General features: G+C 37.4%; 1 protein-coding gene and 1 pseudogene across 4 annotated transcripts in view; one reads left to right on the forward strand and one right to left on the reverse strand.

The window, feature by feature from the left end:
- Casp8 (caspase 8) overlaps positions 1-17,447 on the forward strand; it is a 39,857-nt gene that overhangs the window by 7,550 nt on the left and 14,860 nt on the right. For all 4 annotated transcript variants that reach the window (XM_047545994.1, XM_047545995.1, XM_047545996.1 and 1 more), the window contains one exon: positions 16,572-16,902. In XM_047545994.1, the coding sequence (XP_047401950.1) occupies positions 16,572-16,902 (331 nt within the window). The remainder of the gene's footprint in view (positions 1-16,571; positions 16,903-17,447) is intronic.
- Positions 13,605-14,127, reverse strand: LOC124980443 (SOSS complex subunit C-like; annotated as a pseudogene).

Consider the following 17,447-nt stretch of genomic DNA (forward strand, 5'->3'; position numbering starts at 1 on the left):
AGGGAAAATATATATGCGTAAAATATTTGGTAGGAAAAGCAGTAAAATATTAGGTGGGCTGCTTCTCATTCTTGAGATGACCCTCGTTCTCTCTCTCTTTTTAAAAAAAATATTTTGTTTTAGTTGTAGGTGGACACAACACCTTTATTTTATTTCCATGTGGTACTGAGGACTGAACCCAGGGCCTCATGCCTGCTAGGGGAGCACTCTACCCCTGAGCCACATCCCAAGCCACAACTCTGATCCTCTTCATTCTCTTTTGAATGCTTATTCCTTGCTTTATTCCAAGGTGTCTTTGTTGAGAACGTCTGCATTATCCCTTGAATGTGATCTGCATTCCTAAATAAGTGTGAAAATAGAGATATTATTAGATATTTATCTTTGGACTTTAACAGAGATTAAAATTGATTTGAAAATTTAAGGACAGTTGACTTAATGCTATTAAACAGAACTGGACATAGTTTAGATCTTTTCTAGCATATAAATGAAAATAGGTCTTTAAGAGATTTTAAGTGTTAACTACACTTAGAACACATAATGCAGGTACACACACGGTAAAAATTGCAATCAATAAAATTGTGCAAGGGGGCAAAGAAATTTCAAAAAGTAAGACTCACTTTCACTTCTGCCCCTTTTCTTCCCACATACGTGCCCAGGTCTACAGTTCTGCTTTCCTTAGGTACCAGTGAAGCAGCCTCCTGTGTGAACCAGAGTTCTTCTGGGAATACACAAATACACCCATTAATTCACATTAATTTATGAATATACAAATTAATACATTATGTAGGTCAACAAATATCCAATCCATCTTCCCATCTTGTCTAATAGCTGAATAGAGTTCCCTTGTATATGATAGCTTACTTTACCCTTGTTATGCTGATAAACAGTTGTTTTTGCTCTTTTGTTATTTCAAGTAATATTGCAATGAAGTGTACTGCTTTTTAGTACACTTATATTTAGGTGAATATAGGAAATTAAATCAGACTCCTGAAAATTAAATCATGGATTCCAAGTGCATTTTATATTTCAACAGAGAAGGCCAAATTGTACGTACCTGCTGGGCACCATAGTGCATGCCTATCATTCTAGTGACTCAAGAGGCTGAAGCAGGAAGTCTCAAAATTTAGAAAAATTAAAAGGGCTGGGGACACAGCTCAGTGGTATTCATTGGCCACTGGGCTCAATTCCCAGTACTGGAAAAAAAAAGAAAAAACCTATGTGTTTCTATTTCTACCATCTCAACATTGTGTATTGTAAATTTTGTATTTTGCCAAGGTGGTAGTTGAAAAATGGCCTATTGTTATAATTTCAATTTGCTTTTTTCTTATTGTAAATAAAATTGAGCATTTTAGCTGGGATGATGGCACATGCCTGTTATCCCAACTTCTTGAGAGGCTGAAGCTGCAGATCATGAGTTCGAGGCCAGCCTGGGCACCATAGCAAGGCCCTCATCTCAAAAACAGAAAAGAAATTGAACATCTTTTCAAATGCTTAAAAATTACTTGTCTTAAAATTGAAAACCACTGGTACTTTTCTGTGAACTGTCTGCTTGTGATCCTTACTTGTTTATGTATTGTGGTTAATGGCCTCTTTCATCTGAAAAAAAATGACTTACGGGAACCTTAAGAAAATTAGCCCCTCCCCTATTAAAAATCATCTATGTTCCTGTTTTTTCCCCCACTGCAAGTTTATTTTAAAATTTTGTTTGGGTTCCTTTGCAAAATATTTTACTTGTTGTTTGAGGACATTTTTCAATCTTAAGTGGCTTTTAGTTTCTCTGTTATATTTGCAAAAGTTCTTCATCACTGCAAGATCATTTAAAAAATTCTCATTTTTTAAGTACTTTTTAAAGATTCAAATATTTGATCCATCTGCAGCTTATTTTGATATAAGGAGTTTAGTTAGGACCCATTTCAGTTTGTTTTGAGAAGTTTGCCTAGTTGTTCTAACACCATGTGCTGAAAAAGCCGTGGTGAAGTGGGCAGCCCTGTTCGCAGTGTTCCGTTTGGGCCATTCCTCATTGCTAGTACCTAACTCCAGTGCCTTGGGGCCACAGAATATGGATTGTATTTTTGGGAAATCTATGGAGATGTTGTGGTTAATTTTTGTGATTAATTCATGTGTGCTTGAAAAACAGAATGCGGTTTCTCCTGAGAGTAAATGAGGGTTGGGATAGAATTCATCAACTTACCGCTCAAATCCTCCATGTCTTCCTTCTAATTAGTCTACTACGTTTTTTTTTTTGGGGGGGGGGTTTATGGGAGATGCATGGAAGTTTCTGCTATTTTGGGAGGAAAGTAGGATTTCAGTTCTTTTAAGTTCTTAAGGACTTAGGTTGTAATATTTTGTTTTAAGAATGAATGTGGCGGTGCCACTCCTGTGGTGTGGTCTCCTTCCCTGGCCTGGACCTGTTCTGAGTCACACTTCCTGCCCTGCTCCGCCCACTTTCCCACACTCATAATAAATGCAGTAACCAGCATTTTCTCTATACTGATAATATCTTCATGTATACTCCTAAACACAAAAGAAAGGCTAATTCCCTTCCTCACCCTTCCTTCACCCTCAAGTCCTGGTCATCTTCTCCATGCTTCAAAGGGGACAGCATCATGGCTTCAATATGTCTGCTTGCACAGCCCTCTGACTGTTTTTTTTTTTTCTTCCTCCTTTTATACATATACCTATCATCTCTGAAAATCTATTGCATTGTTTTGAATATTTTTAAAAAGTAGATTTTTTTTAAATGGTATCGTAACTTGTTTTTCTTGCTTTTTTTTCAATATTTCTCGGATATCTGTCCACTTTTATTTCAGGAGATGAGGTGCATTACCCTTAACTGCTACCTGCCCTCTTGTTTTGTGTCTGTACCTTAGTTTGCCTGGCCATTCCTTTATTGAAGGACATTTGAGTCATTTCTGGTTGTCCAGGGGCTCACATAATGTGGTTTGTGAGACTCCATGGATGTACCCTGTTGAGCACATGTGTGTTTCCACAGAGTGTATTTAAGGAATGCGCTTACACTTTGTTCTCTGAAGGGCTCAGCAGTGTTTGTTATTTGCACTGTGCTGGAATATATTTGAAATGCCTTTCTTAAGTAAGAGAATTTTCCCAATAACTGATTGCTCGATCGATTAATTCATCTAGTTTCTGCAAACTTTGCAAACCTCACACAGTGCGTTACTTCCCAAGAGGTTATCTCTCTCCATTTCCTTGGTCAAAGAAACTCATTTAAACAATGATATAAACTTCAGATGGAAAGGAAGAGAAGGGGTTATGCCTCATAATTTCAATTCTTACAACTTATTTTTGGGAAATGATCAAGGATATATGTAAGATATATGTAAAAGTCTTTAAATGCAATATTATTTGTAAAAGTACAGATAGAGGTTGCTTCCAATCAGCTTTTGATGTGTCCATATGCTATAAATCAAGAAATATTAGAAATATGCCGTAAAAGTGGTAGTGGGTGTTCATCATAAATAATAAGTGGGGAAAAAGCCAGTAACAGTTGTACAAATTTGAATCTGCAGCCCAATTTCTACTTTTATATCAGTGTATCTTAGTTTGTGAGGGTATGTGCTAAGATAGTGATAACTGTGATCATATTATAAACTACTGTATTTTCAATTTTCACGCACAAAAATAACTGCTGCTATAAACAAGAAAGGGAAACGACATTGTTTCTTTTATTAGTGCATATAATTATATGTAATATTTGAGTTCATTTTGACAAAATTATAAATGCAAGGAATTTGATTCATTTCATTTCAGTCCCTGCGCTCCCCATCCCTCCCGCCTCTGTTTCCCTATTCTCCTTCCTCTACTGGTCTTTCTTTCACTCATTATTTATTTATTATTGATTGGTGCTTTATAGACACATAAAGGTGAAATTCACCGTGGTATTTTTATATATGTACATAACATACTTTTTGTCAAATTAATTCCACATTTCCTTCCCTTTCTCATCCTTCCTCCTGTCCTCACTGATCTTTCCAATATCTTTATGATATCCAGACCCCACCTTCTTTCCCTTATTTTGCTTTATCTTTCACATATGAGAGAAAATATTCGACCCCTGATTTTCTGATTCTGACTTATTTCACTGAGTGTGTTGTTTTCTGATTCAATCTATTTACCAAATGCCATTATTTTTTCTCTATGAGTAAAACTCCATGGTGTGTGTGTGTGTGTGTGTGTGTGTGATGTTTTCTTGATCTATTGATGGGGCATCTAGACTGGTTCCATAACTTGGCTATTGTGAACTGTGCTTCTATAAACATTGATGTGATGCAACCCTATACTATGCTAATTTTAGATCCTTGGGATAAATACTAAAGAATGGGATAGCATGGTCAAATGGTGGCTCCATTCCTAGTTTTCTAAGGAATCTCCACACTGCTTTCCAGAGTGGTTATACGAATTTTGGTTCCAAGGACAATGCATGAGTGTACCTTTCCCCCATGTCCTTACCAGCATTTATTATATTCGAATAATAATAAATTTGATAATTGTCTTTCTGACTGGCATAAGAAGAAATCTTAGCGTAATTTTAATTTTCATTTTCCCGAATGCTAGAGATGTTGAAAATTTTTCATATATTTGTTGGCCATTTGTGTTTCTTCTTTTGAGAAATGTCTATTTAGTTATTTTGGTCATTTATTGATTGGGTTATTTGAGTTTTTTATATTAAGCTTTGAGTTTTTCAATATGTATTTTGGATATTAATCTCCTGTCAGAGGAATAGCTGGCAAAGATTTTCTCCTATTCTGTAGGCTCTCTCTTCATGCATTTATTTTTCTGTGAAGCTTTTTAATTTGATGCCATCACATTTACTGATCCTTTGTTTTTTTCTTGAGTTTTAGAAGTCTTTTCAAGTAAGTGAGTGCCAGCAGGACCTTATTTTTTTTTCTAGCACTTGACAAGTTTCTGTTCTAATTCCTGTCTTTGATACACTTTGATTTAACTTTTGTGCAGAGTGAGAGAGAGGGATCAAGTTTCATCCTTCTAATTTGGATAACCAGTTTTTCTAGAACCAGTTGTCTTTTCTCTAACATTATTTTGGCACCTTTGTTAAGTATCAGATGACTACAAGTATATGAGTTTGCCTCTATGTCTTCCATTCTTTTCCATTGATCTTCATGTCTATTTTGATACCAATAGATGCTATTTTTGATATTATATCTCTGTAGTATAATATGAGATTAGGTATTGTGATGCCTCTGAACTTGCTCTTCTTGTTCAGGATTGCTTGGCTATTCTGGAACTTTCATTTTTCCTAATGAATTTTAGGACTTTTTTTCTAGTCTGCGAAGAATGTCATTGGTATTTTGATGGGGATTGCATTGAATCTGCATACTACTTTTGGCAATATGTCCATTTTGACAATATTAATTCTGCCTGTTAAGAACATAGGAGGTCTTTCTATCTTCTAAACTATTCTTTAATTTCTTTTTTTTAAATTTTGATTCATTGTACACAAACAGGGTACAACTATCGTTTCTCTGATTGTACACAAAGTAGAGTCATACCATTTGTGTAATCATACATGTACGTAGGGTAATGATGTTTGTCTCATTCTATTTTCTTTCATTCCCCCCACCCTCTCCCCACCCCTTATTTCCCTCTACACAATCCATCCGTCCTCCATTCTTTCCTTACCTCCTCTCCCCACCCCCGGTCATGTATCATCATCCACTTATCAGAGAAATAATTTGGTCTTTGGTTTTCTGGGATTGGCTTATTTCACTTAGCATTGATATTCTCCAACTCCATCCATTTACCTGCAAATGTTATAATTTTATTCTTCGTTATGACTGAATAATATTCCATTGTGTATATATACCACAGTTCCTTTATCCATTCATCTATTGAAGGGCATCTAGGTTGGTTCCACAATCTAGCTATTGTGAATTGAGCTGCTGTAAACATTGGTGAAGCAGTGTCACTGTAGTATGCTGATTTTAAGTCCTTTTAGTATAGGTCAAGGAGTGGGATAGTTGGGTTAAATGTTGGTTCTGTTCCAAGTTTTCTAAGGAATCTCCATACTGCTTTCCAGAGTGGCTGCACCAATTTGCAACTCCACCAGCAATGTATGAGTGCACCTTTTTCTCCACATGCTCGCCAACACCTGTTGTTGCTTGTATTCTTGATAATAGAGTATTCTTTAATTTCTTTCTTTAATGTTCTATAATTTCAGAAGTGTTTTTTCTTTTAGGTTATTATGAAATAGGATAGTTTTCCTGATTTCTTTCTTAGCAGAATTGCTGTTGGAATATAGGAAAGCTATTTATTTATGAATGTGATCTCACATACTTTGCTGAATTTGTTCATCAGCTCTAGAAGTCTTCTGGTGAAGTTTTTTGGATCTTGTAGATATAGGATCATGTCTGCAGCAAACAGAGATAAATAACTTCTTCTTTTCATATTTGTATCCTGATTACTCTGAGGAGAGTTTCAAGAACTATATTAAATAGTAGTGATGATAGTGGAAATCCTTGTCTTGTTCCTAATTTTGGAGGAAAAACTTTCAGTTTTTCTCCATTCATTATGATGTTGGCTTTGTGTTTGTTACATATGGCCTTTATAATATTGAGGTAAATTCCTTCTGTCCCTATTTTCTCAAGCATTTATTTTATTTTATTTTATTTTTGTGGTGCTGGGGATTGAACCCAGGGCCTTGTACTTGTAAGGCAAGCACTCTACCAGCTGAGCTATGTCCCCTGCCCCCCTATTTTCTCAAGCATTTTTAACATGAATGGGTGCTGGATTTTATCAAAGATCCTTTCTGCATCTATTGAGATGATCATATGATTCTTGACCTTAATTTTATTTATTAAAAAAATAATAAATAAATAAATGGTGAATTACATTTATTGATTTGCATGTGTTGAAACAACCTTGCATCCTTGGGATGAAATGCACTTGATCATGAGGTATTATCTTTTTGATGTATATTTGAGTGTGGTTTGCTAATATTTTATTAAGGACTTTTGCATCTATGTTCATGAGAGATCCTGGTCTGTAGTTTTCTTTCCTTGATGTGTCTTTGGTTTTGGTATCAGGGTTATGCTGGCTTCATAGAATATATTTGTTAGTGTTTCCTCCCTTTCAATTTCATGGAATAATTTGAGAAAGACTGGTATGAGTTCTTTAAAGTTCTGATGGAACTCAACTGAGAATCTTTCTGGTCCTAGGCTTTTCTTTGTTAGAATGCTTTTAATTGCTGATTACATGATATTGGTCTATTTAGGTTTTCTCTATCTTCCTGGTTCACTTTGGACAGGGTCTATGTGTCTAGGAATTTGTCAATGTCTTCTAGATTTTCTAGTTTATTGGAATATAAATTTTCAAAATAGTTTCCAATGAGACTCTGGATTTCAGAAGTATCTGTGATATCTCCTTTTTCATCTCTACATTTGTTAATTTGGGTCTTCTGTCTTTCTTTTGGTTATTTTAGCTAAGGGTTTATCAATTTTATTTATCTTTTCAAAGAATCAACTCTGTTGTGTTGATCCTTTGTATTGTTTTCTTTTTAATTCCCAATTTAATTACTTTTGACTGATCCTAATTATTCACTGTCTTCTACTGATTTTGGAATTAGTTTGTTTTTTCTGTCCTCAGGCCTTGAGGTGGAGCATTAGATTATTTATTTGGAGTCTTTCTTTTTTAATGTAGGCACTCAGTGCTATAGATTTTCCTCTTAGAATTGTCTTCATACTGTTTCAGAGTTTTTGATATGTTGTATCTCTATTCTCATTTGTTTCCAAGAATTTCTTTTTTCTTTTTTTTTGCGGTGCTGGGGATCGAACCCAGGGCCTTGTGCTTGCAAGGCAAGCACTCTACCAACTGAGCTATCTCCCCAGCCCTGTTTCTAAGAATTTCTTGATTTCTTCTGTAATTTCTTCTACAAGAGTATTAGTCAAAAGTATTATTTAAAAGGGTATAATTCAATCTCCATGTGTTTATGTGGTTTCTATTATTTTTCTTGCTGTTGGTTTCTTGTTTCATTCCATTATGATCTAATAGGATACATGGAATTATCTCAGATTTTTATATTTGCTAGGATTTACATTATAACATAGAATATGATTTATTCTAGAAAAGGTGCTATGAGCTATTGAAAAGAAAGTAAATTCAACTGTTTTGGGGTGAACTAGTCTATAGATGTCTATTAGCCCTGCTCGATTTATAGTATTATTTAGGTCATAAATATCTGTATTGATTTTATGTTGAATGATCTGTCTTGGTGCTAGGAGTGTGTTGAAATCACCTAGTATTATTGTATCTGGGGTTTAATGTCAAGAAGTATTTTTAAAATGCAATTAGGTGCACTGACAATTGGAGCGTATATATTTACTGTTATTGTATTTTCTTGTTGGATTGTTCCCTTTACCAGTATACAGTGGCCTTCTTTGTCTCTTTTGATTAACTTTTGCTTGATATTTGCTTTGTCAGATGTGAGAATAGCTACTCCTACTGGTTTTCAGACTGCATTTACATGAAATATATTTTTTCCTTTTTTTAACTTTCAGCCTGTGGGTGTTTTTGCCTTTGGAATGAGTCTCTTACAAAGAGCACGTAGTTGGATATATATTTTTTTCTTTTTATTTAAAATTTTTATTTGTTCTAATTAGTTGTACATGATAGTCAAATGCATTTATACATTTTGATAGCTCATACATAAATGGAGTGTCATTTCTCATTTTTCTGATTATATATTTTATAGGATCACATCAGTCATGCAGTCATATATGTACATGAAGTAATGTATGTTTCACTCTACTATCATTCTTAGCCCTATACCCCTTCCCCTCCCTTCACTCCCCTCTATCTAATGTAAAGCAACTCTATTCTTTCCTATCTCCCCCACCCCCTTATTGTGAATTAGTATCTGCATATCTTAGAAAACATTGGCCTGTGGTTTTTTGGGTTTGGCTTCTTTCATTTAGCATGACATCCTCCAACTCCATCCATTTACCAGCAAATGCCATAATTAATTAATTAATTAATTAATTAATTAATTTTTATAGACTGCATTTTGATTCATTGTACACAAATGGGGTACAACTTTTCATTTCTATGGTTGTGCACAATGTAGATTCATACCATTTGTGTAATCATACATGTACATAGGGTCGTGTTGTCTGTCTCATTCCACCATCTTTCATATCCCCGCCCCCTTCTCCCTCTCTTTTCCCTCTACGTAATCTAAAGTTCCTCCATTCTTCTCTCATCCCCCAACCCCCCACCCCCATTATGTATCATCATCCACTTATCAGGGAAAACATTCAACCTTTGGCTTTTTGGGACTGGCTTATTTCACTTAGCATGATATTCTCCAATTCCATCGATTTATCTGAAAATACCATAATTTCATTCTTCTTTAAAGGTGAGTAATATTCACATTATCTTTGTTCATTCATCTGTTGATTTGAAGACCTTTGGGTATTTTTAATCCATTCTGCCAGTCTATGTCTTTTAAGTGGAGAGTCTAGACCATTTATTATCAGTGTTGTTATGGAAAGATATTTGTTATTTTCTGCCATTTTGGTTTGTTATATTTAATTTGGTCTTGATTTTTGTTTAATTAGTTGCTCTTCTAGTGAGCTTCATCTATTTGGGAACTTTGGGTTTATTTTTGAGTTCTAGCTTAGTGGTAAGGAGTATTTTATTCTATCCTTATCATGGAAAGTTTTTATTTCTTCATTGATTTTTGAAAGACAGTTTTGCTGGCTATAGCAATCTTGCTTAGCAATTGTTTTCTTTCAGAACTTGGAATATCCCATTCCAGATCCTCCTTGATCTTAGGGTCTGGGTTGAGAAGTTGGAAGTCTGAACCTTGTTGGTTTACCTCTAAATGTGACTCATCATTTTTCTATAGCAACTTTTAATATTCTTTCCTTATTTTCTGTGTTAGGCATTTTGACAATGATGTGTCTTGGGGAGGTTCTGTTTTTCAATCTGTCTATTTAGATTTCTTTATGACTCTTGTATGTGAATGTCTATCTCATTTCTAAGGTAGCAAAGTTTTCTGCTCTTACCTTTCAAAAGAGAATCTCAAGGTATTTAGCATGTATTCCCATGTTCTCTTCTACCCCAGTAATTCTCAGGTTTGGGCTCTTGTTCCAGAATTCTTGTATGTTTCTGGTCACGGTCTTTCCCCTTATGTTTATTGCATTCTGAGTATTAAAGTTCAAATACCCTGTCTTCAAGGTCTGAAGTTCTGTCATCAAGACCTGAAGTTTTATTTTCTACATAATCTAATTTGTGGTGATGCTTCAAATGAATTTTTAATTTGATTTATTGTGACTTTCATGTCCAAGAGTTCTGATTGATTTCTTTTCAGTATTTTTATTTCTTTTTTGAAATGGTCTTTCATTTTCTGTATTTGCTCTCTTTTAATTTTTTTTCCTTTGGTACTGGAAATTGAACTCAGTGATGTGTAACCACTGAGTCACATCCCCAACTTTGCACATCAGTTGAAATGGATTCCTCTTCCTTTTTTGTATGTGCATCCTTTTGCATGTAGTTATCTTTTTTGTTCTGATGCCTCTCCATATTTTTGATGTTCAAGTAGATTTTCAGGAGTGGGACCTGAGGTCTCCCTTTAGTTGTTGATACTTGGGACCTGGGTATTGGTTTGGGGTTTTCTCTCCCCTCTTCTATATGTTGAAGTATTTTTGAGGCTTGAGTGGGGGTGGTTTATGTGACATGAAGTTAGTTCTCTGTTACTTTGCTTAGTTGTGAGAATTGCTCAGCAGCAGAAAATCTCTGCTCTGTGAACTTGAAGTGTCCCAATCACTTTCCAGCCCCTCTTAGAGAAAGGGGGAGCACCTTTAAATATATGTCCCCTGTCTACTTTCACTTCTGTAATAACAATTATCACCTGTGTAGGAATTGTAGGGTCAGCATTTAATGTCATAATGAACAATAAGCAACAATAAACTACATCAGACATTAAACAACAGATGTCCACTACATTATCCACTGTACTAATAATCTCAACAACATGAATGGGATAGGAATTACATAAACTATATAATTCTGTCAGATAATGGAATTATAGTTTCTTTAAGTGAAGAAAAATAGGGGAGGAAAGCAAGAGAAAGTTCAAAATATTTCAAAAATGAACAGAGGAGGGCTGGGGAGATAGCTCAGTTGGTAGAGTGCTTACCTCACAAGCACAAAGTTCTAGATTCAATCCCTAGCACCACAAAAAAGAACAGAGGAGAAGCAGGATATAGGTAGCAGATGATGGCTATAAAGAAGGAGTAAGATATAGCTTAAAGTAATAAAATAGTGAAAGAGAAGAAGAGTGGACAAGAAAATTTGGTCAGTAGTTGGGGAAGAGAGTGAGGTAGGGGTAGTAAGAGGAACAAGAACCTAGGCATGAACAAATGAATGAATGTAAGATTCAAACAACTCAAAACCACATATAATTTTTCCCCACCAAAGTCAAACCAAGGCTAAATAATAAACAGATGAAGAAAGCAATATTTAAAGTGAAAGTAAAATTATGTGAATATAATTGTAAATCCATCCATGCAGTGAGAACACCACACACACACACACCCATACCCCCATCGCCAGCACATACACACATAACACACAATCACACTGAATGGAAAAAAAGTAAAAAATAAAATGAAATAAAAAAGAAAAAATTAAATCTATAAAATAACATAATGGAATAGGGTGAAAAGATTAAAATTCTTAATGGCTTGTTTCTGCTGAGGTGACCAAAATTGTTGGCAAAGATGGACTTTCATGGCTTCTGCTGTTGTCCATTCTTTGTATTTATTTTTGGAATTCTGTAACCCTTGCGTAAAGGGCTGAGGGTTGGTGTCTCTCACCAAGTTGCCAGCCGATGTGGTCAGGAGCCACAGCTGGTTGTAGTGGCTCTCAGCTTCTCGTCTCACAGTGCTGGACGGGGTAGATGGGAGTGCTGACTACTGGTGTACTCCCTTTATGGGGCTGGTGCAGAGTTCTCAATTGGAAGTTCTAGTACTTGGGATTTAGTCATGGCTGACCTTTGAAACTCTGTTGGTGGGTATTTGAGATTTGATCTGTACTTTGTGCTGCTGGGGAGATGCTGATCTCTGCTAGATGTCTGGGCCTCCAGGGTCTCCCACGAATTCCACTGTAGGGTGTGGAGTCTAAACCTCCAGAGGACTCACCTTCACTGTGATAGATGTGAATTAGGATCAGACCTGGAGCAGATGTTCCTGTATAACCAGTTGTTGGCATCTTCCTAAAAGCTCATATGGGATGCCAGCTATAAAGAGCTCTCTCTCCTCAGTATTCTGAACCTGGCACAACTCTCTCTTCACCTGTTTTAGTCCCATTGTTCCAGACACACTCTGGACCACACAATAGATGACTCTGGGCCAGGCTGGCAACTTCCTTTACGAATTATTGATCTCCTGCCTCTGCTTACTGCCATGTGACCACTTATAAATGGTTCCTGCAGCTGATGACCCTGGTTCCTGCCAACTATCCACCCGTGGGCTGAGTTATGTGGGTTGCTTTTACTCAACAACTTCCCCCACCCCTCTGGGTTCATTCAGACCAGTCTTCCTCTCTTTCTTACAAGTTTCTCCAAAGCCAATTTTTTTTCACAGTGCTACCTTCTCTCTCTGCCTCTGCTCTCCCTTCCTCAGCAGCAATAGCTGCTGCCATGGCCACTGCCACCACCACCTCCACCACCACCTCCAGCCAAGCTGATGCATTTCTACCATAGTTTCTTATCTTATGTTTGAAGCGTCTGAGTTTCTCTGTCTTTATCTTTCCTTTTACTGTCCAGTGTTGAATTTCATGAATTCCCTTAGTTACCCACCTCACTGAGAAACAGCCTTCCCACTTTTTAAATCTTTTTTTCAACTTGCATAATTTTAAGTTTTAATTAGATAGAAAATGAACAATAAAACCACACATACATGTATGTCATAACACTAAATAAGAGCATGGACAAATTTTAAAGCTGCCACCTTCCTTATAATTGTTTTTAAGAGCATCGTCACAACATTTATAATGGCATATATTTATAAAAGATGTTTAAGACTGGTTGGTAATTTAGTTTTGTTTTGGATTTTCTTTCAAAATAATTTGAGAATAGTTATGAATTTACAAAGACTATTGCTATATGATATGTTGACTCTAAACTTGAAAGGTATATACTCTATCAATCCTGGGGACTGCAAATATAAATGTAACTTTTTAAATCCTGTTCGTTCACATTTTTAAAAAGCACCCTCATTTCTTTAAAGTTAAGTACTACCCATGACTTTTGCAAGGCTCTTGTAGATAACATATTCCATTGTGAAGGGCTGATTTTATGTGACTATCCAAATCAGAGTCTGATGTAGAGCTAAACATCAAATGGCATTATGAAAAAGTTATCATCCCGGGCAGCATAATCAATTTTTCAGACAATACAGCTTCTAAAGCTCTCACCATCCTAGTTCCCTTCTTCTTGCTTCCACGTACATATTCCTTTCTTTTAAGGAAGCAAAAAATATGTACACTCACCAAAATTCTGAACATCACAGTCCAAATTGCATTGAATGGAAGTAGCCTTAGCATAAAGTATTTCATCACAGATGTTTTCTTCATTCTGGGCCAAGGTGAGGTAAAATGGGAAGAATAAAGGGAAGGGGTATGGGGGTAAGAATGATAGTAGAGTGAAACAGACATCATTACCTCATGTACATATATAACTGCATGACCCATGTGATCCTACAATATGTATAATCAGAAAAATGAGAGATTACACTCTATTTATATACGATCTATCAAAATGTATAAATGCAATCTACTGTCATGGATAGCAAATTAGAAAAAATAATAAAAAAAAAAGATTCCCAAATGCAGAGTCTTGAGTTGTGAAGTATCCAGATGAATGTGCACGTGCATGCTGCAAAGCTGCCTTCTGTTGGGCTTCGACACGCTGCTGTTCTGCATGATCCTGGAAGTTCTTATTAAGAACAGGTCCTGAGAGTGTAATGCTATTAGCTCAGAAGGATGATTTGTTGAAGATTGGTTCTGCATAAGTCATTTTCTTTTCTCTTTGTCCAGTTCTGGCAAGATTGAAACTCTGTTTTGAAAATCTTATCCTTAAGGATTTGCTGACATCTTCTGATTTTCTGTTTTAATTATGTTCAGAAGCAACTGATTAGCATTTTACAATCACCAGGGATGTGCTGGGGAGGTCTTGCTGCAGCTGTCAAAGTGGAACAGACCAGCTAGAGACAGGCAAAAGCTCCATGATGTGCCACTGTTTAGATCTTGAGCTCAGGAACTGCTGGGAAGTGTACCCTTCCTTATTAATCTGTCATCTTCCTGAATTAAAAAAGACCATTTAGGGCTAGGGTTGTGACTCAGCGAAAGAGCACTTGCCTAGCATGTGTGAGGCACTGGGTTCGATCCTCAACAGGACATATAAATAAAATAAAGGTCCATTGACGACTATATATATATACGTGTGTGTGTGTGTGTGTTGTGTGTGTGTGTGTTGTGTGTGTGTGTGTGCGTGTGTGTGTGTGTATATATATATATGTGTATATATATTTTTTTTAAAGGCCATTTAAAAAAAATTAAACTGGGCACGGTGACTCATTCCAGTAATCCCAGTGTCTGAAGTTCAAGGCCAGCCTTAGCAACTTAGTGAGGCCCTAAGCAACTTAGTGAGACCCTTTCTCAAAATAAATAAAAAGGGCTGGGGATGTAGCTTAGTGGTAAAGTACCTCAGGTTTCATCCCCAGTACAAAAACATAAAACAAAAAAACAAAACATTAAAACATATTCTACTGTGCAAATCAAAAGTATTTTTATTTTAACATGAGATGTAGAAAATACTTGATCCCTGCCTTTGAGTGACAGGGTCAGAGTTGGTGTGTTCATCTATGAATGTTCAAGAACGCAGGGAGGTTATAGACTCAGGAACCCATCCACCTTGTTGCAGGGGAGGGAACAGGTCCAAGATTAAGGTTATTTAAGGCCAAGGAATGTGGCCAAAGATTCAGCACCTGTGGAGTCATAGAAATGGTGGAGCCAGATGGGAGTAAGGGCTTTCTAGTTCAAGTTCTCGATGGTAGCTATCCAGGATCACCTTTTACAGGCAGGGCAGCTTTTGAGTAAGATTTTAACAAAGAACCCCTCAACTAGGAGCAGTATGAGAACCACCACTTCCAGTTGAATTTCATGTTTTTCAACTGATGAAATGGGGAAAGTAGGAAGAGAGAGAAGTACTCAAAGTCTCATACCCTTGGCCTCAGGGTCCAGGGCCAGGGACCCTAAGTTTTTTGTCTGTCCGTTCATTAGTTGCTGGCCATTGTTCTAAGTGCGTTATAAGTGTCATCTCATAGATTCTCAACACCTCCAGAATATGGATGGACTTCTGATCCCCATTGTACCAAGGAGGAAGAGAGCTGCCCAAGGCCAGATGGCCAGTGTTACAACCAGGTTTTGTTGCTCGGTGGAGCCCACTACAACTGTCCATCTTCCCTTATGGGAGGCTGCATGGCATTTATAGTGACTCGATAGCCCACAATGGGAAGCAGTGTCTGAGTCTTGTTCCTCTGAAGAATCCAGTACACTCTCCAGGGGTTCCGTACTAAGCTGGCTAGGAGAGTGACTCTGGGGAAGAAACCAGTCAAGAGGGTCAAGCCTCAGGCTCAAGGGAGGAGAAATCCCAGATTCTGGCCTGCTGGCTTGAAGATTGTCTAGGGTTTTCTGAAACACTGCCCTCTCCTTCTTAAACATGTAGGCCTATGAAAATATCCCCTAACCTTAGAGATTATGTGGATTGAGGGGCTGTCAAGGGTGACCTGGTTCAGTGTCCAGCCTTGAGTTCCTGACCAGCTGTACATGTTGGTCCTCAGGGTGTTTGTGAACACTCTGTCTCCTCCCACCACTGTCCCTTAATTAAAGACATCACTCCCTCCTGCCACTACTTAAATGCCTCCTCCTAGTAGGTCTCCTGCCTCCAACCCTTCCAATCTACCCAGCACACTGTAAATGTTACTCCCAAATCAGATGACATCATTCTAATTTTTATAATCTGTTCTTAGTTCCCTGTCACCTCTGGGACAAAGCCTAAACCCCCTGGCCCACAGTTTGAGGCCCTTTATGGCATGATTCCTGGCTACATCTTCGTTTCTTTGTAATGCCACTCCCCAACCCAGACCCTTAGTGGTTATTTTATTGCATTCCTGGTGCCTGCCTGAACTGACTTGAAACTTCTTGCTTTCATCTTATGCATAAAATGTCTCCTGTGAGAACTGTCCTTTATTGTATCCTCCCCAAAGTTCCCTTCCTTAGAGAGAGCCCAGGCTGAGTTAGTGCTCCTTCCCCTTATTCGCACTGCACTCTGTCACAACTCTCTGACCATTGGCTTCTTTGTCTACTTCCCTAAATGGTAAACTGCTTGCAAAAAGGAACTCGCTTTTTTCATCTTCCTCTTTCCTGTATCCACAGACAGATGGCATAGAGTAGTTATAATAGCCTTTGATGAAGGAAGGAACCAGGGGATGGTACTTTCCCTTCTCACCTGAACATCACATCATCTTTTGACCTAGGTTACTGCTCCTACCTCTTGACAAGCATGGATTTCAGCAAATGTCTTTACAATATTGGGGAACAACTGGGCAGTGATGAGCTGGCCTCCCTCAAGTTCCTGAGCCTGGACTACATCCCACAAAAGAAGCAGGAGCCTATCAAGGATGCCTTGACGCTATTCCAGACACTTCAGGAAAAGGGAATGTTGGAGGAAAGCAATCTGTCCTTCTTGAAGGAGCTGCTTTTCCGAATTAATAGACTGGACCTGCTGACCACTTACCTGGACACCAGCAAGGAGGAAATGGCACAGGAAGTTCAGACTCCTGGCAGGGCTCAGATTTCTGCCTACAGGTAGGTAGAAACTTCACAGTGTGGGTACTGGGAGGTTGAATGGACACATCTTTCTGGTCATGACTGATTGGAGATTGTCTGGGCAATATGACTTGACTTAGGAGACTTTGGAAAAAGATTTCCCACCAGGGTCTGATGAAGAAATGAAGGGGCTTTATGTATATTTCAGAGGAAAAAAATACCACAGTCATAAAATATTTACTTTCCAAAGTGAAACTTCCTACAGATATAGTTTTTTGAAATGTTCTACTTGCTTCTCTCTCGTCTTGGTGTCCCTGTTCTGCTGATCTAATTTTTCTTTTAGAACATTTCCACATAAGCATTACTCTGGCCCATTCACTGTCTTTATTTGTCAGTAACTGTGGCATGTGGCATGGAAAGGCCTCACAGCCAGGGCTAATGGCCACTACCCTATGATAGCTCAGCCTATGGTTCTATTCTCAGAGACCTGAGGTTTTGGCATGTTCCTTATCATATGTCTTCCTACTTGAAGCTTGACTATTTTGATTTTAAATGGCAAAATAAATATCTGGGTGTATTAGTTT

This window comes from Sciurus carolinensis, chromosome 3 (genome assembly GCF_902686445.1).
Source record: "Sciurus carolinensis chromosome 3, mSciCar1.2, whole genome shotgun sequence".
Taxonomy (NCBI): Eukaryota; Metazoa; Chordata; class Mammalia; order Rodentia; family Sciuridae; genus Sciurus; species Sciurus carolinensis.